Source organism: Xyrauchen texanus, chromosome 34 (genome assembly GCF_025860055.1).
Source record: "Xyrauchen texanus isolate HMW12.3.18 chromosome 34, RBS_HiC_50CHRs, whole genome shotgun sequence".
NCBI lineage: Eukaryota > Metazoa > Chordata > Actinopteri > Cypriniformes > Catostomidae > Xyrauchen > Xyrauchen texanus.
In genome coordinates this window covers 26,102,234-26,124,416 of record NC_068309.1, presented here as the reverse complement: position 1 = coordinate 26,124,416, position 22,183 = coordinate 26,102,234, and the positions used below count along the sequence as shown (strand labels likewise).

At 38.1% G+C, this 22,183-nt stretch overlaps 1 protein-coding gene across 2 annotated transcripts in view; it reads right to left on the bottom strand.

Moving 5' to 3' along the window:
* LOC127628055 (bifunctional heparan sulfate N-deacetylase/N-sulfotransferase 1-like) overlaps positions 1-22,183 on the bottom strand; it is a 110,927-nt gene that overhangs the window by 5,582 nt on the left and 83,162 nt on the right. For both annotated transcript variants that reach the window (XM_052104715.1, XM_052104716.1), the window contains exons 10-15: positions 19,902-19,998; positions 14,485-14,608; positions 11,564-11,738; positions 10,781-10,951; positions 10,583-10,692; positions 2,026-2,128 (exon numbers count right to left, since the gene is read on the bottom strand). In XM_052104715.1, the coding sequence (XP_051960675.1) occupies positions 2,026-2,128; positions 10,583-10,692; positions 10,781-10,951; positions 11,564-11,738; positions 14,485-14,608; positions 19,902-19,998 (780 nt within the window). The remainder of the gene's footprint in view (positions 1-2,025; positions 2,129-10,582; positions 10,693-10,780; positions 10,952-11,563; positions 11,739-14,484; positions 14,609-19,901; positions 19,999-22,183) is intronic.

Here is a 22,183-nt window from a genome sequence, read left to right as displayed (position 1 = left end):
ATTCGACAAGCTTTGCACACCTGGATTTGGAGATTTTCTGCCATTCTTCCTGCAGATCCTCTCAAGTGCTGTTAGGTTGGATAGGGATCGTTGGTGGACAGCCATATTCAGATCTCTCCAGAGATGTTTGATTGGGTTCAAGTCCGGGGTCTGGCTGGGCCACTCAAGGACATTCACAGAGATGTAATTAAGCCACTCTTGCATTGTCTTGGCTGTGTGCTTAGGGTCTTCGTCCTGTTGAACCTTCGGCCCAGTCTGAGGTCCTGAGCACTCTGGACAGGCTTTTCATTAAGTATATCTCTGTATTTTGCTACATTAAGCTTTCCTGTAACCCTGACCAGTCCCCCTGTCCCTGCTGCTAAAAAACACCCCCACAGCATGATGCTACCACCACCATGCTTCACCGTTGGGATGGTATTGCGTAGGGGATGAGCGGTGCCTGGTTTCCTGACATGATGCTTGGAATTGTGGCCAAACAGTTCAATCTTCATTTCATAGACCAGAGAATCTTGTTTCTCACAGTCTGAGAATCCTTTAGGTGCTTTTTTATGTGTCTTGCACTAAGGACTGGCTTCCGTCTAGCCACTCTGCCATAAAGCCCAGATCGTGCAGTGTTGCAGTGTATGTTGTCCTTCTGCATGTTTCTCCCATCTCCACACATGATCTCTGGAGCTCACCCAGAGTGACCATCAGGTTCTTGGTCACCTCTCTTACCAAGGCCTTCTCTCCCGAAGGCTCAGTTGGCCAGGCAGTCAGCTCTAGAAAGAGTCCTGGTTGTTCCAAACTTCTTCCATTTAAGAATTATGGAGGCCACTGTGTCTTGGGAACCTTCAATGCAGCCGAAATTATTCTGTAGCCTTCCCCAGATCTGTGTCTCCACACAATCCTGTCTCAGAGCTCTGCAGGCAGTTCCTTTGACCTCATGGCTTGGGTTTTGCTCTGATATGCATTTTCAGCTGTGAGACCTTATATAGAGAGGTATGTGACTTTCCAAATCATGTCCAATCAATTGATTTATTTTTCCAATCAAAGTGTAGAGATATCTCAAAGATGATTCTGAGAAATGGGAGGCACCTGAGCTAAATTTCAAGTGTCATAGCAAAGGGTCTGAATACTTATATCAATGTGATTTTTCTCTTTTTAACATATTTGCAAAGTTATCAAAATTCAGTTTTTTGCTTCGTAATTATGGGGTATGGAGTGTAGATTGATGTGAAAACAAATAATAATCTAATGCATTTTAGCATAAGACTGCAACATAACAAAATGTGAAACAAACGAAAGGTGTCTGAATACTTTATGAATGCATTGTAAATCTTTATAGATTGACACTACATCGTTGCCACAACATACAGTATATAGCCATATCGCCCAGCCCCACTTATCACTATAACTATTGCTCATACTTAGGGTTTGGGATTTGAACAAATTAGTCCTGCACTGTTTGTGCTAAGGACATTAATGAAACCTCAAATCTTGCAGCTTCTTGAGGAGAGATGTGCTACTACTACCACCATAATTGATTAGATGGATATAATTCCATAAGAGTTACATGAAGGACCAGAGCCATGTTTAGTGACCAGAATATCATAGAGACTTGGAGGGAGGCTCTTGGCAACCACTCATAACACCTAGCAATCCACGGTATAGTAAATGCATAATGGGGGGATTACCACTCACATAAAAAAATCATTCAGAAAAATGCAGTACATGTAAAAAGCATTTGGTTAGTATGTTTTCCTGTAAATGTGGCACTGATTACTTTAGTAAAAAAGCTGTTTCAGAGGTGGATAATGATATTAATTATTAAAAAGAAATTGTTTTTTTTATAATGTGAACTGTTGAATTGTGCACAATTCAACAGTTCACATTATAAACAAAAACAAAGTAAATTGGATCAAATTTGATTTCATAACATCTTTAACAACAGACTCACTCTTCATGATTTCTTACAAATGCAGAAAGACTGATATGGCCTTCTTGAATGAAACACATGAAATGACAAGGATCACACTGTAATCTTACATCAACGTCCATGTCAGGATATCTCCTCCCCTTACTCTTCCCCAGGCATTTGGTCTTGCCTCCGTCTAGCAGCTGGCACCAGAAGCCCTTCTTGGGATCAAACCTGAAGTATGAGGGAAGGGACAAAATAAAGGACGGGCAGCAAAAACAGGGGCATGTTTCCACCTCAGGCTAACCAAAAGGGAACATAACAGACAGATGGTGCACAGCGAGGCCTCCTAAAAGGCTGACGCAGGACAAACTATCTTCATTGTCTATCGGGAGAAGTGTCTGACAGATGTTACTGCTTCTGAGATTATGTGGTACAGCACAAGAGACAACAGAGAACGAGTTATACAAAGAGAAAACAAGACTGAGACACGATTGGCAGAGTTAAGAAATAGTTGACCCCAAAATGAAAATTCTGTAATTTACTTACTATCATGTTATTCGAAACCCAATTTGGAGTTAATTTCTTCCTTTGAACACAATATGAGATGTTAGGCAGTATGTTAGTCTAAGTCAGGGTTTGCAACCTAGGGCACCAATGCCAACGGTGGCAAGCGGAGGGTTAATTAGTGGCCTGCGATCAACAGCGAGAGAGATGTATGCATTTTATTCATATGAAGTCTCTCGCACATGCATGTGGCATGCCAATCTACCACTTGTTGGAATCCTTCATCATAATCACGCCTTATTCACAGCAGGGCTTTGGTTCATCATTGGTTTTTGACGGGAATGACAACGAGGCCATGAAGGAATTATGTACAGTCTATTCAATGGGTTGCACTGTTGTTTAAAGTGGTTTTGGATTGTTCCACTGACAAAACATTGAAAAAAAAAAAAAAAAAAAAGAAATCCTTCCAAGGAATTTCAGTTGACAAAAAAATCCTGATAACATAATTTGTGGAAAATTAGATGCGATTAAGGAGATTTTTGATAGCTTTATATAGTGCATGTCATTAAAGGGACTGTAAGTCTGTACCTCGTTGTTTTAATTCCAGTCAAAAATCAAAAGACGGCACTACTGTGAATAAGGTCTATTAGCTAAAAGGAAACCTTAACACTAAAAAAGCATGATGAAACTGCACTGGTCAACAACAGATGAGTGAAGCGTGAGCAAACATTTGCGCTTCACAAGTTGCTGAATTATACAAGTAAACGTGTCGAGTATAGTCGGTCGCATTGAGCGGATAACAGCCTATGTTTTCTTTTTTATTTGTTCCCATTTTCCTTTTTGCAACACATGATGTAACCTGGCTATTTATGGCTATTAGTCGCTTTCATTGCATCTGTTTCCCATACAAAGAAAGTTAAATGTGACTGCCTAACATCTAATTTTGTGTCACAGAAATGAATATGGGACTGGGAGAACATGAAGGTGAATAAATGACCAAATCTTTTTTTGGCTGAACTATCCCTTTAAGAGAGAGTGTACATGAGGTGGTAGGGGGAAAAAAGGAATTAACGAGCACTCTTGTTATTCTGTCAGACTAATGGGATCCATCAGGACAGGACTGCAGTGGAACACTTCAAAGCAGCTCTAAAGCAAACACACCTCATGTGTTCAATAATACAGTGAATGTTAATGAACACCTAAGGCTCTTAATTGTCAGTCATCAAACAGAAATGAGAAACTTTCAAGGGCGAATCCACTAAACAGTTGCAGCACTTTTACGCACTCTTTTCAGCTGAAAACCTGCATCTTTGCCGACAACCAAGAATCCTGTTAAACCAGGTGCTAAATGCGTTGAAATCGTGCTGCTCCATGACTATTTAACCTAAGTAATTGTCAGCATAAACACAACCGTCTATGTAAATTTTAAATATATATTGTGCCTTATTCATAAAACTCACAAAAGTTTTGCCTGGCACAAGTTCCACTATTAATGCACAAACAAAGCAGCCGTTAAATTTAATTTTGTTTAAAAGAGATGCTTGTTGTATACATTATCTTGTGACAATGACAGCAGTAATTCATCAAATGATGATTGAGTGATGGAGAAGAATGTTATAACCGGGCATTTAATGAGGCATGCAGTAAAGTCTAGTGCACTTTCTACATTTTAAAGGTGTCTGGACCTGGTGGTGGAGTGATGCTTTAGTCTCAGTAAATTACAGTTGAAGTCAGAAGTTTATAAATACCTTAGCCAAATACATTTAAACTCAGTTTTTCCACAATTCCTGACATTTAATCGTAGAAAACAATCCCTTTATTAGGTCAGTTAGGATCACTATTTTAATTTAAGAATGTGAAATGTCAGAATAATAGTAGAGAGAATGATTTATTTCAGCTTTTATTTCTTTCATCACATACCTAGTAGGTCAGAAGTTTACATACACTTTGTTAGTATGAAGTAGTGTAGCATCTGGACCAATCAGACACACATTTATTCATTATTTAATGAATAAGCCAACATATGTCTCAAGACTGTAGCAAGCAGAGGCCCACGCAGGCTCCATTTATGTCTGATCCCCCATTGATCGTTATCAGCAAAGGAATGCAGAAAGCGTGATTCACAAAGCCCAGAACAACAGACCTTCCTTCATTAAATTATAGACAAACTGTCTATCACATATATATCCCCAGGACATTGTGTATAGGATCATTACTGTCTTGCAAAGCGTTAATGTGTACTGTATACTGTTTTATGCACTTATGACAGGACTACCAGATAAATGTAAAATTATTTAGTATCATGTTTCCTACCAAATGAATGTATATATACAATTCTGACAGCATGCATTGTATGCTTGCTATATTAATCAGAGCATAAAGGGGCTTAAACTAACCCCAATCATGCAAATGAGAACATTTCCTGCTTGGAAATTGCACCTTTCTCATTGGTCAAGCCAGACTCAAGAGGGGGGACCTCCAGCAGAAGTTAAAAGACATGTCCCGCCTCTTACTCACTCTCTCTTCCCTCTGCTACTGGTTGTGCTGACCATGAGGCCTGCAGGCCGGCATGCCTCAACACCTCAAGCCATGTGCAACTTGAACACCATCGACTCGAGGAACCATCAAGCCTTTCTCCTGCGACTGCATCTGGGAGCTCTCTCAACAGCCAAGGCAATTGCAAGTCTTGTACCAGTAGCTAACTGAATGTAGGTTTAGTATAAGACATGAAAACCCCTTTGTAACAAAGGTGCATTTAAATTACGATACGGATGGTTCCCTCAGATGATTAAGTGACTCTTTTCATAACTTCATTTCCCTTTTTCTATTCTGGTTTCATTTTATTTTCACTTTCCCATGTATGAGTGTTTCATGTGCATGTTTTTGTTTAGATTAGTTATGTGTTCGTATTTTAGTTAAATAGACTTTTGTGTACATTCTTGCGAGTTGATTCTGATCTGCTTGTAAATCAATGCAAATTTAATGCTTCAATCTCAGCTCCATGCTAAGGAAGAGTTATTTTTGTGTGGCCATGAAAAATATACTTTCTGAGAATTGATAGACGATCAATACTTAGTGTTCGCTGGACGAACAGATAAATTGATTGTAATATTAATTCAGCTACATTAAGTTGATTCTATTAACCGATCCAAATGCTCATAATGACTTACAATGAGTTATGATTCATATTTCCCATTTAAATATATTTTGAAAAATAATCTCATCCCTGTTTCTAAAAGATTCCGCTTCAAAGCTATATCTATGTGTAATATTACTGTCAATAAGCCATGAGAATAATATTACTCCAATAAGAGAATTAATCATAATTTAAAGCTATTTCCCTACAGTAGAAATTGTGAGCTGATGCAACGAGATGTTGTATTATGATTTTAATGGTGGAGAATTTATTAATCTAGTTATTTGTCATTTATCGAAATTATAACGGTTGTCAAACGCGACTGATTCCATTATAAATTTCCTTACATAGTAATGTAGAAATAAGACCTTTTGATTTAATTCCTAGCTCACACATACCGTTTTCCTTACAAACCATGGTAACGTACACACCACTTTAACCCGTACAGTGTACATTTATCATTTCAAATTCGCTACATATATTGGTGTGAGAATCTGGGCACTTTAACCGATTACTGTTAATTTGTGCATTGTGGAACGCGTTTACGTTCATATGCATCGATGAAACCGTTTTCATTAGTTTTGACCCAGATCACAAATCACTGGTGTTGGTTGCTATGGTGACGAACTTTCACAGAAAGTCCTAAAGTGACTCTTCCGGGGCAATCTACAGCACATGCGCAACCTGCCGACACCATATTGTAAACAGAGTACAGCTAAGCTAATAGCATTATACAACACCACCAAACTAAACAGTTAGCGAACTTTCATTGAAACCCCTAAATACGCTACAGTAGCATTGCCTTTAAATTGTTTGGGCCAAACATTTTGGGAAGCCTTCCACAAGCTTCTCGCAAAAAGTTGCAAGAATTTTGGCCCATTGCTCCAGACATAACTGGTGTTACTGACCAGATTTAGGTCAAGGCATTGTGATGGCCACTCCAATACCTTGACTTTGTTGTCCTTAAGCCATTTTGCCACAACTTCGGAGGTATGCTTGGGGTCATTGTCCATTTGGAAGGCCCATTTGTCTGATGACTTTTCTCAGCTGAATGAATCCACTCCTAGTGGATTTGTTTACATCTGTCAACCTCGTGGCTCCGGCCGGGGAGGAGGTCTCGCGATAATTTATCGCGAGAAGTGGAAAGTCTCAACGATATCTGTGCCTGTCTCTAGCTCGTTTGAATCGACTGTCTGCAAGCTGTCTGGTCCCACCCCAACCATCATTGCTACTGTCTATCGCCCCCCCAAAATTGAATAGTGAATTTTTAAATGATTTTGCTGCTTTTCTCACTCACTTATTCTCTCTCTCATCAAACATAATACTGCTGGGTGATTTTAATATCCACATGGACAATATTAATCTCCTTCTTACTAAAGACTTCACCTCCTGCCTAGAGAGTTTTGGATGCCAGCAATATATCACTTTTCCCACACACTCCAAAGGACATACTCTGGACTTAATTTGCTGTTCTGGTGTCACTCCCTCTGACATTACAGCTGCTGAACTCCCTATAACTGACCATTTTCTCATCTCATTTACTGTGAAACTCACTCTTTCCATCTCTAAAATATCACGTTTTATTTCATTTCGGAATATTAAGAATATCGATCCTGTCACTCTCACTTCAAGTATCCACTCTTTCTGCCTGCCTGACATTCACAATCTATCCACCCCTGACGATCTGGTCTCTCACTACAACACTGGACTCCATAATATTCTTAACTCCCTTGCTCCGTTAAAAAATAGATCTGTTTCTTTTCTACTTCGCCCGTTGGTTCACCCCGATCTTCGTCTCATGAAAGCCAAAGGGCGGCAACTTGAACGTCTTTATAGAAAAACTGGTCTCACTATTCACAAAGAAATGTACAATAACCACATCTTACTTTACAAGGACTCCATTGCTAGCACCAAAACCCACTACTACTCCAGTATGATTATTGCCAATAAAGGAAACTCCAAGTCACTTTTTTCCTTACTTAACAATATTACCCAACCCCAGGACTTTCTCCCCCCTCATTTGTATACAACCTCCTTTTGCAACTCCATTATGTCATTGAAAAAATCAAGAATATCCACCAGCACCTGGGATCTATCCCTCATCTTAGCATTTCAGCCGACTTTCACCCATCCACCCATTCATTCTCTTCCTTCGAGCTCCCCGCTATTTCAGAAATCAAAGAACTCATTAGGAAATCCAAGGCTTCCACTTGTCAACTTGACCCCCTTCCAACAAAACTTGTTAAAGCTTGCCTTCCCTCCCTGGCTCCCCTCATTTCAGCTATCATCCACTCCTCTCTTACCACTGGAACTGTACCCACATCATTCAAAAGAGCTGCCATTACCCCAATTTAAAAAAAATTTGGTGCCGATTCTTCAAACTTCAATAACTTTCGCCCTATATCCAACTTATCATTCATCTCCAAAATCCTAGAAAAAACAGTTGCCTCTCAACTCCATTTTCATCTATCCCACAATAACCTGTATGAACAGTTCCAGTCTGGTTTCCGTCCACTTCATAGCACTGAAACAGCACTTATCAAAATCACCAATGACCTTCTCATGGCAGCTGATTCTGGACTCCTTACCATCCTCATCCTCCTCGACTTAAGTGCAGCCTTTGATACCATCTCTCACACCGTCCTTCTCAACAGATTATCTTCCACTGGCATCACCCACACTCCGTTAGACTGGTTCACATCTTATCTCTCTGGCCGCACTCAGTTTGTTGAACTTAAGTCTTTCAAATCCAGTCCCTCTACTGTCACTTCAGGTGTGCCCCAGGGCTCTGTCCTGGGGCCCATACTTTTCATCATTTATCTCCTTCCCCTGGGCAATATATTCCGCAAATTTAACATTCAATTCCACTGTTATGCTGATGACACCCAGCTCTACCTCTCGACCAAACCTTCATTCACTTCCCCGCCCACTTCCCTCACTGATTGTATTACAGAAATAAAAACCTGGTATTCCCAAAATTTTCTCAAATTAAACAGTGATAAAACTGAGGTTCTCCTCATTGGCACTAAATCTAATTTATCCAAAACAGACAGTTTTTCACTCACTATTGATAATTCCTCCGTTTCACCCTCCCCCCAGGTTAGGAGTTTGGGTGTCATCCTTGACACCACATTATCTTTTCAGTCCCACATCAATATCATTACCCGGTCTGCCTACTTCCATTTACGAAACATTAATCGCCTTCGCCCCTCCCTTACACCACACACTGCCGCAGTTCTTGTCCATAGTCTTGTCACTTCCCGTTTGGACTACTGCAACTCTCTCCTTTTCTGCCTCCCTCACAAATCCCTTCATAAGCTTCAACTGGTCCAGAATTCAGCTGCCCGCATCATAACTTCGAACCCCTCTATTCACCACATCACTCCTGTTCTTCAACAGCTTCACTGGCTCCCGGTCCAGTTCCAGTATTCAATACAAAATCCTTCTGTTAACATTCAAGGCCATCCACAAACTTGCCCCCCATATCTGTCTGATCTTCTCCATGGTCCTACATCCACCCGCTCCCTTAGATCCTCTTCCTTCATACACCTGTCTGTCCCCCTGCCCGTCTCACCACTATGGGGAGCAGAGCATTTAGCCGCTCTGCTCCCCGTCTCTGGAACTCCTTACCACCCGAACTTAGAAACATCGATTCATTTTTCCACTTCAAATCGCAACTCAAAACACATCTGTTCAAAAATGCCTATCTCACATGATATCAATTGTTCTACCTTTTTTTGTTTTTAATGTTGTTGTTTATTTAATTTTGGTGCTTTTAAATGTCTTATGTATTCCTGTACGGTGTCCTTGAGTGCCGAGAAAGGCACCTTTAAATAAAATGTATTATTATTATTTGTGACTGAGCTTTAACTTCCTGGCTGTCTTGAGATGTTGATTTAATAAATCCTCATAATTTTCCTTCCTCATGATGCCATCTATTTTGTGAAGTGCACCAGTCCCTCCTGCAGTAAAGCACCCCCACATGATGTTGCTACCCCCATGCTTCACGGTTGGGATGTTTTCTTTGGCTTGCAAGCCTCGCCTTTTTCCTCCAAACATAAAGATGGTCATTATGGCCATAGCATTATTGCAAACTGTAGTCTGGCTTTTTTTATGCTGGTTTTGGAGCAGTGGCTTCTTCCTTGCTGGTTATGTCGATATAGGACTTGATTTACTGTTGATATAGATACTTGTCCACCCGTTTCCTCCAGCATCTTCACAAGGTCCTTTGCTGCTGTTCTGGGATTGATTTGTACTTTTCACACCCAACTATGTTCATCTCCAGGAGACAAAATGCGTCTCCTTCCTGAGCGGTATGATGGCTGCGTGGTCCCATGAGGTTTATACTTGCATACTATTGTTTGTAAAAAATTTACTTGGTACCTTCAGGCATTTGGAAATTGCTCCTAAGGATGAACCAGACTTGTGGAGGTCCATAACTGATTTTCTGAGGTCTTGGCTGATTTCTTTTGATTTTCCCATTATGTCAAGCAAAGAGGCACTGAGTTTGAATGTAGGCCTTAAAATACATTCACAGGTACACTCAGAACACCTCTTATCAGAAGCTAATTGGCTAATTGTCTAAAAGCTTGACAACATTTTCTGGAATTTTCCAAGCTGCTTAAAGGCACAGTTAAGGTTGTGTATGAAAACTTCTGACCCACTGGAATTGTGATAGTCAATTAAAAGTGAAACAATCTGTCTATAAACAATTGTTGGAAAAATTACTTGTGTCATGCACAAAGTAGATGCCCTAAATGACTTGCCAAAACTAGTTTGCTAATATGAAATCTGTGGAGTGGTTAAAAAATGAATTTTAATGACTTCACCCTAAGTGTATGTAAACCTCTCGCTTCAACTGTTTGTCAGATCGGTGCTCTACTGCATCCTTCATGACCTTGCACACAGAACCGACCCAGAATATTGAGAATTGCACCATGCAAATGGCGTTCAACACAATTTTTGGCGAGTTTGCGCTTTCAACAGGCACAATTCATTCTTAGTGAATTCCATCCTGAGTGATTAGCTTTATCTCGGATGCTTACGCAAGGATCTTGTGGTAGTTGAGTGTGTTAGTCAAGCCTAGAAATTTCTGGATTTTGTCCATCACTGAAGCTGGTTCTGTCCTCAGCATCTGTCCATCCAGGACCAGGATCTAAGAAGAAAGATACAGGTTTATCCAAGACATAGAAACATCCTCATCCTCATGCAACTATAGACATACGGGCAAACAGACATGATACCTGGCTGGGGTGATAGTGTGTGAGCCAGCGCTGTAGGTGTGTGGCGTATAGACCGGGCACCAGACAGCGACTCTGCAGGACCCTCAGTTTGACGGGCATGTCCCTGCCAGCAGCAATGACATCATGGAATGTATATTTCTGTGCCACAGGATCATCATGGGCTCGCTGGTGCTGGGACACAGCAATGACATTGAGTGATATATCATTATCATATTGTTATTTTTCATTTAAAAACTCCCAAAGAGGCCATATCAATGGAAAAAAGGGATTATCTTTTGAGAAAGTTTGATTGTACTACGTAGAAATACTCTTAAAGTTGATAATGCAAAACTCCCTGTGCAGTCGATCAACTTTGCAAAAACTGATAATTCTGAAAAAGTAATGGTTATGTTGTCACAACCAAGAATACATTAACAAAATAAATATACCCACATACAGTATATTAAGACATTTTAATTATTCACCAACTTGGGTTGGCCTAATGAACGACAGTGTGAACTAGGTGTGAAAAGGTTAGCCAATCATAACAAAGATCATTTAAATATTGATGTCTTAAATGTAGGTTTGGAAGGTGGAAAACTTGAAGACTTCAAGGAAAAAATAAAACAAACATATTTAGAATATGTTGCAGATGCAGCCATTAACAAACTCAGAACAACATCTTTTCTCATTTTAAATAAAACAAATCACATTGCAGACCCAATCTACTGTCCACAGCAGGAATCATGGCCTTAGCTAACCCTGGACGTGAGTGAATGACACATGAGCACTTTTAAGACTGACCTGGTACCAGGAATAGGCTCTGTCAGCTGGGTTGATGAGAATGGTGATGATTTTCGCTCTGGGCAGAAGAGCAGCTGCTCGCTGGGCTGCGACCTCCGAGTCGAAGTAGTTGGCACTTTTCTCAAAGTAGAAATCTGAGCTAGTGTTGGAAGGTAGAGGGAAATACTCCATGTACCTACGAAGATACAAAAGCACACACACAAAATTTAAACAGCTAGCAATAAATTAACAAAATACAGCCCACACTTCATGGACAAAAATATATATCAACACCTGTAAGAAGAAAAAGAAGGAAAAAAAAAAATACAAATAAATCGCATGACAAGGTCTTGGAAAATGTCTCTACGCGAGCGATCAAACATCCATCCATCCATCTTCAACCGCTTGATCAAACAGATTTAGGTAAATTTGCACCAGCACACTAATAACTCTACACGCCGGTGTGTTCATGCTGACTGATCTTGACTGACTGAACAATGTAAATGGAATAAGCTGTTGACATGAAAGTAGGTGGAGCTCCAGGTCACACCTTCTGATGATGTAAATCAAAGTAGTAAGGTGTTCAGCAGCCGGTAAGACGTTTTCTCCTTTGCCCAGACGAGTTGTTACGAACCACCAAAGCGAACTAAAAAAACACCTTCTTTTGGCCAGATTTGGTTCTAAATTATGTCTCACCCGTTCGTTCTTCAATTTCGTATGAAGTATATCTGGGCCTTGTTACTTAGTATTATCTACTAGTGTTGTCACGGTACCAAAATTTCAGTAGTCGGTACCAATACAATTGAAATTTCACATTACTCGATACCATTTTCGGTACCAAAGCAAAAACAGGTTACTAAACAACACTCTTTTATTAACAAAGTTAACAAAACATTAGCAGCAGAACTAAGAACAGAAATATGCCATTTAGCAAAACTTTAATTTAAATATATTATTTTTGAATTATAACAAAACTGTACAATGTATGCTTAAAATATTTTTGAACACTTATATAAGATTTGCTTCAACTTTTGCAACTTTTACTTTAAGTATTTACCAAGTACTAAATAAAAAACCTAAATAAAACAAGCATACAATAAAATTAATAAAAAACAATTTCCAAACTAATGTGCTAAGGGCTCTCGTATTAATAAAGCTGCATATTGCCATTTTTCCTCACGATAAGAAATGCAGTGACATATATTATGATTAAATAAGTCGCGAGCAATTGCGTTCTAAACTAGCTGCAATAAGTGTGCGCGCTCGAGGGATGAGCGTCCCCCGAGGCAGAGTTGTGCAGTTTCAATCTCTCCCCCCTTAGATCGGGACATTCACGCAACTCAATGAAGAGGCACCGACCACACAGAGAAATGCCATTTTCGGAGCTTAAAGTTATTAACATGACCTGCTTCTGTATTATTTGAACTTTAATAAAGCTATAACACATTAAATATAACTGCATTTTTAACGCTGGGATGTTTGCTTTAAAGAGCTCCGGCTCCGCTTATTCCACAACGAGACTGCTTCTGAATTTCCTTTTTTTTTTATTATTCCCTAATACATTGGGATCTACATAAAATGAAGCTGTGAAAGTTTAGAGTGCATCTGGACTGATCTGTGTAATTCTTCTCCTCCGTCAGGCGTGAACTGCTGCTCTCACGCATCATTACAGTTTAATATGATTTCATTTTACGTTAAATGAGATCAAACGACTATTTGATAATAAAAACATTTCTCGTAATTTTTTTCTTTTCGATGTTGTCGATAATGTCGACTAATCGTTTCAGCCCTAATGCAAATGATTATATGCTTTTAAACTAACCTGCTTTGGTTGCTTGAATAAATACGGGTGTCTGTCTTTCAGGTGCTTTATTACATTTTCCTCCTTTCATCAGAAAATTGCGTTAGGGTACAAATAGGTTTTTGCTGATGTTTCCCTTTTCATCAGCCTCAAATTCAAAGAATTTCCAAACCTGGCTTTTTCCACTTTTCTTTTCGACAAGATTCAGTTGAGACTCCGCAGCAGCTTTGCTTGTCGCCATCTTTTGCTTGTTGTGAGCGTTCAAAAGTTCCCGAATCTGCATGGGTACCGGGTAGACACAGTACTCTGTACTCCGGTACCTTCAGATATTCTGGTATCGTAAACATTTTTTTGTTTCAGTACCGACTTGGTACGGGAGTACCAGTATTTGTGACAACACTATTATCTACTTATAAATATCTCCATTATGACACTCAACAGACAGACTGATGTTGTCTCACTGACTTATGGGCAAACTGTGTAGAATAATTTTACACTGCACTTACAAAAAGCAATATCAAGCTGATGAAATATTTTAGAGCAAAGCAAAACTGTAAAAATAATATCTACAAAATGTGTCCATATTTTATTAAATTCCATGACTTTTTCAGGCCTAGAAATCACAAATAAATAATTCCCTGTGTTATAGCATTGTTGCACCACTGTCTATGTCTGTTCAGTGAGATATATTTATAAGTGAAATTGTATCAATTCTAGGTTGTTGTTTGAATTCAAATCACCACAAGAACTTTAAAACAAGAAACAACAATCAACTGTTCAAACTACATAACTTTTCAAATTGATATAACAGGATGAAAAAGACAAACTAAAAATGTTTCTACTAATATAATTACAGAGTATGGAAAGAGGGAAAATGAGACTTTGTGGTGAATGGGGTGCTGTATTATGATCCTTAATCGCATCCTCTCAGAGGAACATTAGCCTCAATGTTTCTTAATACTCCAAACTTCAAAGCTTGACAGACCTTCATAATCTATGTAATTCACAGCAATATACAAGAGCTATTGGACATTAAATCAGGCATGATCCTGGAGAAAACAACAGCCAAGACTGCTGGAAACCAGGAGGGAACATTTTCTGTTAACAACACAAGAAAGTCAAATGGAAATAGAAAACACACCAGTCAATGCCTTTGTGGTAGTTTCGGCCATTGAAAAACTGGATTTCCTCGAAGGTTTCCTTGCTGGGGTAGTTGCTGGTCAAATCGGGATGCATCCCCAGAAACAGATAGAGTGCAGTGGTTCCTGAATGAACACAAGGAAACAGTGAGTAAATGCACAGAATTACAGATTTATTCTGGAAATAAAAACATGGCGCATAATATCTACCTAGGGCTGCACCAAATATTTATTTTGGTAATTGAGTTTTAGCTTGACAAATGCTTGGATGTATCTGCAACAAAAGCCCATCAAGTAAAATTTTATTACATAAAAGTTATTAATTATTACACAGATCTCTTAACCCTCTGGGGTCTGAGGGTGTTTTGACATGCCTTGACATTTGTGCATTTTTCAGTTGCTTAAAAACATATTAATGGCTAAAGTCTGATAACACTGTATTCAACACAAACTGGGCTACAATAATATGCGAGCAACATGTATGTACAGGTTTGTATTTTTGAGAAAATAACGTTTATGCATGTTTTTTTTTAAACTAAAAAAAGTCATTGAAATAAGGCCATATAACACATACTACACATTTGTCCACAAGACTTTTGAGAACTGGATATTGTATTCTAGAGTTTATGCTACAAAATGATGTGAAAATCATCCTGATCACTCATTCATACAAAACAATATAGTAATTGAACTTTTGTAAGACAATTTTAGTGTTAGAAAGGTCATATGAAAGGAGGTGTGAACTATCATGAATATTGATGTAATTCACACCTGAGGAGACAAAAGATTAAAAGACCCCTCCCCTGGGCCCCTCCCCACAAAAGACACCTCCCCTGGGCCTATCAATGAGAAATGTGACAAAGAGAATGAATATGAGGAGACTTAATGATCAAAATCAAGTTTTAAGTTAAAATAAGTAATCTGACTATACATTTTCTTTACATAAAGACTTTACTTAATTTTAGACCTACACTACCGTATAAAAGAAGTCTCTTCTGCTCACCAAGACTGCATTTATTTGATCCAAAATACAGTAAAAACATTGTGTGAACTCATTTTACAATTCAAACAGTTTTCTATTTGAATATATTGTAAAATGAAATTTGTGATCAAAGCTGAATTTTCAGCATCATTACTGCAGTCTTCAGTGTCACATGGTCCTTCAGAAATCATTATAAGATGGTGATTTTCTAATATGGGCATATTTAAAGTGCATTTTACTCATTTACACCTGAACACATATTTGCAAGCACAAGCATTGATGATGATGAGGCAGCATAAACACAAGATAAAATATATTCTAAACATTCATATAATTTTATATCATATTATACATCATATTTATATCAAACAGTATACAATTTAAATACCTGCTTTAGCCAAAACCGCATTTAAATGTAACTAAAACTTGCTTATTAGGACATATTTTAAATTTCAATACCCTGAATCCTGGCTGGCAAGTCTGGAAACAGTCCCACTAGTAAAATATGTACATGTTTATATAAAATAGCATGTCAACTAATGAAAAATAAATAACTTACTCATCCGAAATTGTATCCTTGGCTTTATCAAGTCTCTCTTCAAAATACAAACGTTCATCGGAGTCCCGCTCTTCTTCTGAGGAAAATGTTAACTCTTCCTTACTATCCAGGAGTTTCCTCGCCTGTGTATCGTTACAAACGTGCAGTAAAGTGAATGAATTGTGTTTACATCAAACCGTACTGTCGGGGGCGTTTACCATTTGATTTGATCGTCTCAGCACATTAGCGTATGAATGGTAGCATTAGTGCTAGGTTTAAGTCTCTTGTATCACTCTGCACTCTCTTTTCACATAATAAAATAAATTAAACTTGAATCTGTATTGCAAGTCCATTTATTTAAACATGCCATGTAATAAGCGAGATAATTTACATTCAGATGGTCATTACTGCAAAAATATACCCGTCTGGATTTATTTTGCAATAATTTGTCTGAATGCACATAACCCCCCCTGTTTTTTGTTGTTGTTGTTGCATAAATTGACACCAAATGCAGAGGTTTAACTTGAAATTTAATTATAGTATATACATTCACTGAACACATTATGAACTAGTGCTGCCCTCGACCAAAGATTCTGAGTCAACTAGTTGGCGTTAGTTTAAGCCATTAGTCTAGACTAGTTGTAGCACGTTTATGATATTAATTTAATAACTTGTTTATATTTTTTGGGGGGCATCAGAAAATGGTTTGAGTTCCAGGGCTGAGAATGTTATAAGTAACATTGCTAACACTGTTCTACTTTACAGAGAAATACTAAACTGTAATAATGAACAAGAGCACACATAAAGAGAGCCACAGCGACACAGGCAAAAGCGGTAATGATTATGAATGTGATGGAAAAACCAGCAAGGAACATTTTGTTCATTTTTAAAGAGAAATGCACATTAGGGTTGTGCCGACAGACTATGATCTCTGGGATCAATGATTGTCAGAGTGATCGCCAATAGCTGATGCCTTTGACGACGCCAAGATGATATTTGGCTTGTTTTCCCATCAATGTATTAAATTATTAATATTATTAGACCATTATTATTATTATCAAATTAATAATACAAAAAATTTGTCTGTACACACACAGACACACTTGAAGAAACAAACTTTATTATATTACTAAGAACAGATGACAGAAGTGTCTGCGCAGGTATTACTGTTTGTATTGTGGCGTGCAGTCTCGTGGAAAACGCTGTAACCCATGTAAAAGGTTCTCACACTATCTTTGTTTCTGTCTTCTGAATTTTTTTTTTCTATGAGTGCAGCAAATGACCTCAGACATCTCAGCTCAGGTGATGCTTTGAATTCAGTTCACTTTATTTCCACAGAGCAGTTCATTGTGACCAACTCTGCAGCCTATACATCTGTGATTAAAACAAAATAATACAAAAACACATTCACCGCAAACCATGATTTATATTTCAGTGATTATTATCATAATTTTTTTTTACATTTATAATTGTCTTTGTCTTCATTTGTGTAAGTAATTTTCAACCTGCATGTTTGGACGGATACTTGCCTGATGGTAATGGAAAGGTGGTTTGCATGCATACATACATACATATATAATTATTTTGATCACTTCATTATCTAAATTGCTTTTTTGTATTGTTTGGAGTGTAATTTGAATTTAGAAATGTATTTGATTTAAGTTTTGTTTTATGCAATTTAATGCAAAATCACTAAAGCAAGAATATTCACAGATCCCTCAGCCCAGGGGTTGCTGATGTAATTGGAAATATATATCATGAAGGAGGGAACTAAAATGTATTCACACGCATGATTTTCCCGGACAACGAAATACCTGACTGGTAGAGAATGCATGGATGAAGTAGGATCTTTGGCAAAGAGATGTTGATAAAGCCATTTTTCCAAAAATGTAACCGCACATTTTGATTGATCTTGAGTTTGAAACCAAGGTGTCTTGGTTTTATTGTGTAGGCTTAACGCTAACCCTACTTAACTATATTTACCCCATAGTACCACCCAGCGTCCAACCAACGGTAATACCGGTGTTCATTGGTTTCCTGTGAAGTGTTTTTTATTTCTGCAACCAACCGACCAATCAAAACATGGCCGACCAAGACTCTTCTCATCGACTAAGGTGTGACTAACATCCCAAAGGTGTTCTATTGGATTCAGATCTGGTGACTGGGAAGGCCACTGAAGAACAATGAACTCATTGTCATGTTCATGAAGCCAGTTTTAGATGACTTTTGCTTTGTGACAAGGTGCATTATCATGCTGGAAGTAGCCAATAGAAGACGGGTAAACTGTGGCCATGAAGGGATGCACATGGTCAGCAACAATACTCAAATGTTGTGGCATTCAAGCAATGATTGATTGCTATTAAACGGGCCCAACGTGTGCCAAGAACGTATTCCCCACACTATTACACCACCTAAACTGTTTAACACAAGGCAGGTTGGGCCCATGGTTTCATGCTGTTGGCGCAAAATTCTGCACCCTACAATCTGTGTGCCTCAGCAGATATTGAGATTTATCAGACTAGGCTACGCTTATCCAGTCTTTAACTGCCCAGTTTTGGTGAGCCTGTGCCCACTGCAACCTCAGCTTTCTGATCTTGGCTGACAGAAGTGGAACCAGACATGGTCTTCTGATGTTGTAGCCCTTCAGTCTCAAGGTTCAACATGTTGTAAATTCTTAGATGCTATTCTGCTCACTACAATTGTACAGAGTATTTATCAGAGTTACCGTAGACTTTGTCAGCTCAAACCAGTCTGGCCATTCTCCGTTGACTTCTCTTATCAACAGCGATTTTTGTCTGCAGAACTGCCAATCACTGGATGTTTTTGTTTTTGGCACCGTTCTGAGTAAACTCTAGAGACTGTTGTGTGAGAAAATCCCAGGAGATCAGCAGTTACAGAAATACTCAAATCAGCTCATCTGGCACCAACAATCATGTCACGGTCCAAATTACTGAGATCACACTTTTTTGTGAACATTAACTAAAGCTCCTGACCAATATCTGCATGATTTATGCATTGCACTGTTGCCAAACAATTGGCTGATTAGATAATTAGATGAATAAGTTGTACAGGTGTTCCTAATAAAGGGCTCAGTGAATGTACAACATAGTACATAAAATATGAAGACACTTTCAAAACATGTATGTGGAGGGTGTCTGCCAATTTCTAAGAGCAAAAGGTAATGTACATCTAACTAACAAATCATGAGTGTCACAGGCTTGTAGCCATTTCTAATCTCACATGCATAAATGTGGACTTAAAGATGTTTAAAAATGCAGGACAACCCATGTCAGTTTAGATAAGATTAAAAAAAAAAGTGGAATGCTCACTAGAATGAACCTAAGAGGCTGAAGTAATAAGTGTTAAACAGAAAAAATGAAAAACTCTTGAGGCCCAGCCCCCTAATCCATTTTTTATTGAGAAGATTAACAGTCATTTTACTATCCAGTCTTAGAGTGGGCTATTACTCCCTGAAGACTTCTTTTTGAAGTTTAATTAGTCAATGCTGTAAAAGTTACATTCACATTTAGGAGTAGCCACAGATGCAGCAGAAAGCCTCAGGAAGGAGGGATCTGGAAAGATCTGCCTTCATTTGCTTTGAGCCTGTATATAAAATAATACTCAACCTGCCCTTTATGTACAAACCCTTGACCGGCAACACTAGACATTCGAAAAAAAAAAAAAAAAAGAAAACACTTGTTGTTTGGTGATCACTCACAGAGTAAACAATGGCAATTTTCAATTACACAATAACAGCAAGAAACAGAAAGAACCCCTACAAGAAATCTTTTCTGCTTAGACCCCGAAATAGAATGCTATGAATGTGCAACACAGCTAGATGGCACAAGTGCACACATTGCTTGATGTGTGTGGATGTGTCATGAGTTGACAACACTCACCAGTCTTCTGAGGTCCAATGACGAGCAGCTTGGGGAAACGATCGCAGGTCTTCTCTTTAGACCAAATGTCTTTATGTCTTTTGTCCTCACAGGGGTCCTGTAAGGGTAATTTACAAGCTAAAGTGAAGTACTTATAACTACATTTGCAATCACAACAACAGCAGCAGCATGTTACACTTCAAAAACCAACAAGTTGACAGGGGAAAGTATTTTCAGTTACAGAGTTAGTAGGCTTTTGTGAAACCTACTGTTTCACAACATAACCCATAGCGAGACTCACTGTGTGGAGTTATTTAACAGCAGTATGAAAATGGCATTATGGGAGGGTGGTTTTATCTAGACAAATTAAAACAAACCATTCATGCATGTCAAATATCTTAGACCACATCCACAGAGTCCACTAACGAGCAAATTTGATATTAATTCAGACTTGGCTTTTGAACATGCAATAATAACATCCCAAAGGTGGCTGTTTTAAGGAATTACAAAGATATAATCCGAATCATAATGCATAAACCATTCCCTGTCAACAGCTGTGAAACATCTTTTGAGAAAGTGGTCCAGCAGCAGCCATTTTAAGCCCTTAGTCAGTTTAAGACAAGTGTAACCGCAGTAATGAACCGATAGTTTTAAGTCTTGCCCCTTACTATTAAAGCATGAAGTCTGGGTTGTGGCATGAGAGCAAAATATGGACTGAAATCCTTAAGTAATTTTTTTCTTTTTCAATAACTGGTCAGTGAAAAAAGGTGCTTAGAAATAGTCAACAATAGAAGGTCAAACTAAAATTTATATGAGGTCTGCAATTTGTGTAACCCTGTTACAAAGATTTGGGACATGTCTCAATACAGTCTCAACCCTTGATTTGCTTACATGTTGCAATTATCTATCAATTACCAAAATAAACATACAAATTAAAGACAAAAAAATATATGCCAGAATGGGTAAAAGGGTTGCAAATGTAATAATCACTACACACATTTACCTTGAAAATGGCTTAAGACATTTTGTCTTGTTTTCAGAGAAATCCAAGTAATTTTAGTGAGGTTTATGCTTAAAACAAGAAAAAAAGCTATCTGCCAATGGCATAAGAAAAATAAACTTATTTCAAAGGGAAAATAAGTTTATTTTTATTACCCAATTGGCATATTTTTTATATTTTTATTTTAAGCATAAACCTCACTAAAATGTGTTAGATTTCTCTGAAAACAAGACCTTATTCAAGTTTTCATGTCAAGTAAATATATCTTGTTTTAAGAATATTTAGATATTTTTATCACAATTGAAAATTATTAAAAAAAATTGTAATGGGGAATAAAATCATGTGTAATGGGGTTGCATGCAAAATATGGGCTAAATATGATGTATGTGGTAATTACAATTTGTTAATTAGTTAAAAAAAAATAATAAATACAATTTAAAAGATTATTTCAAAACGTATATTTAATGTTTAAAACTACTTTAATTTCAGGATAGGTAAATTGTTAGTTAAATTGTAGTTTCTAACATATGTAATATTTTTCATAACAAAAAACATTACATTTGTGCTTCTAAAGGGGCCGTCCACACCTAATGCGTTTTTCCAAATGTTTGTAACATGTGTAAACTAGACAGATGTCTTTGACCATTGCAATGCATCTCACTGTTTTTTCAGTCTTGCGAAGGAGCGCCGTATTAAGTTGAAAAGAAGTTCAACAGTTAAATGTGTGCCTCGAGAGACCTGTTTTCTGTTCTTTTCATTGCGCTGCATCTAGATTTGTGTAGCGCAAGGGGGTGGGGGGGCTGAACAGCCCTCAATACTTAAATTGATAAAGTAATGTGAACCATCTATTTGTATAAAGTGCCTAAAATCCATCGACACTTCAAGTCCAACAGCTGTGTGTTCTAATGAGGAGCTTAATGGCTAATGCTAGCATAACGGCACTAATGACTGAAGAGTCTCATTTGAGTTCATGCCAGTGCTTTGTCAAATTATTCTCAAGTTTGTGAATGTTTATGACAAATTCACTCATGAGATCACAGTTTATGTTAGCACGTGGATATGCTGTATTAAGTCTAAAAGAAAATCTCTTTTTCATCTCTTCCCCCGCATGTAACAGCAGCCCATAGATTTCTTGGGAAAACAACTGCAGAGGAAAGAAGATTATTCAGAGCAATGCAATCTGTGGAACGTCAGGGAACTGACAAAAAAAAAAAGGGACCTCAACCTTGACAGGAAACACGAGGGATCAAAAGAGGATTTAGAGCTTTCAGACTCCCACTTTCTCTTTGGGTGAAACAAAACA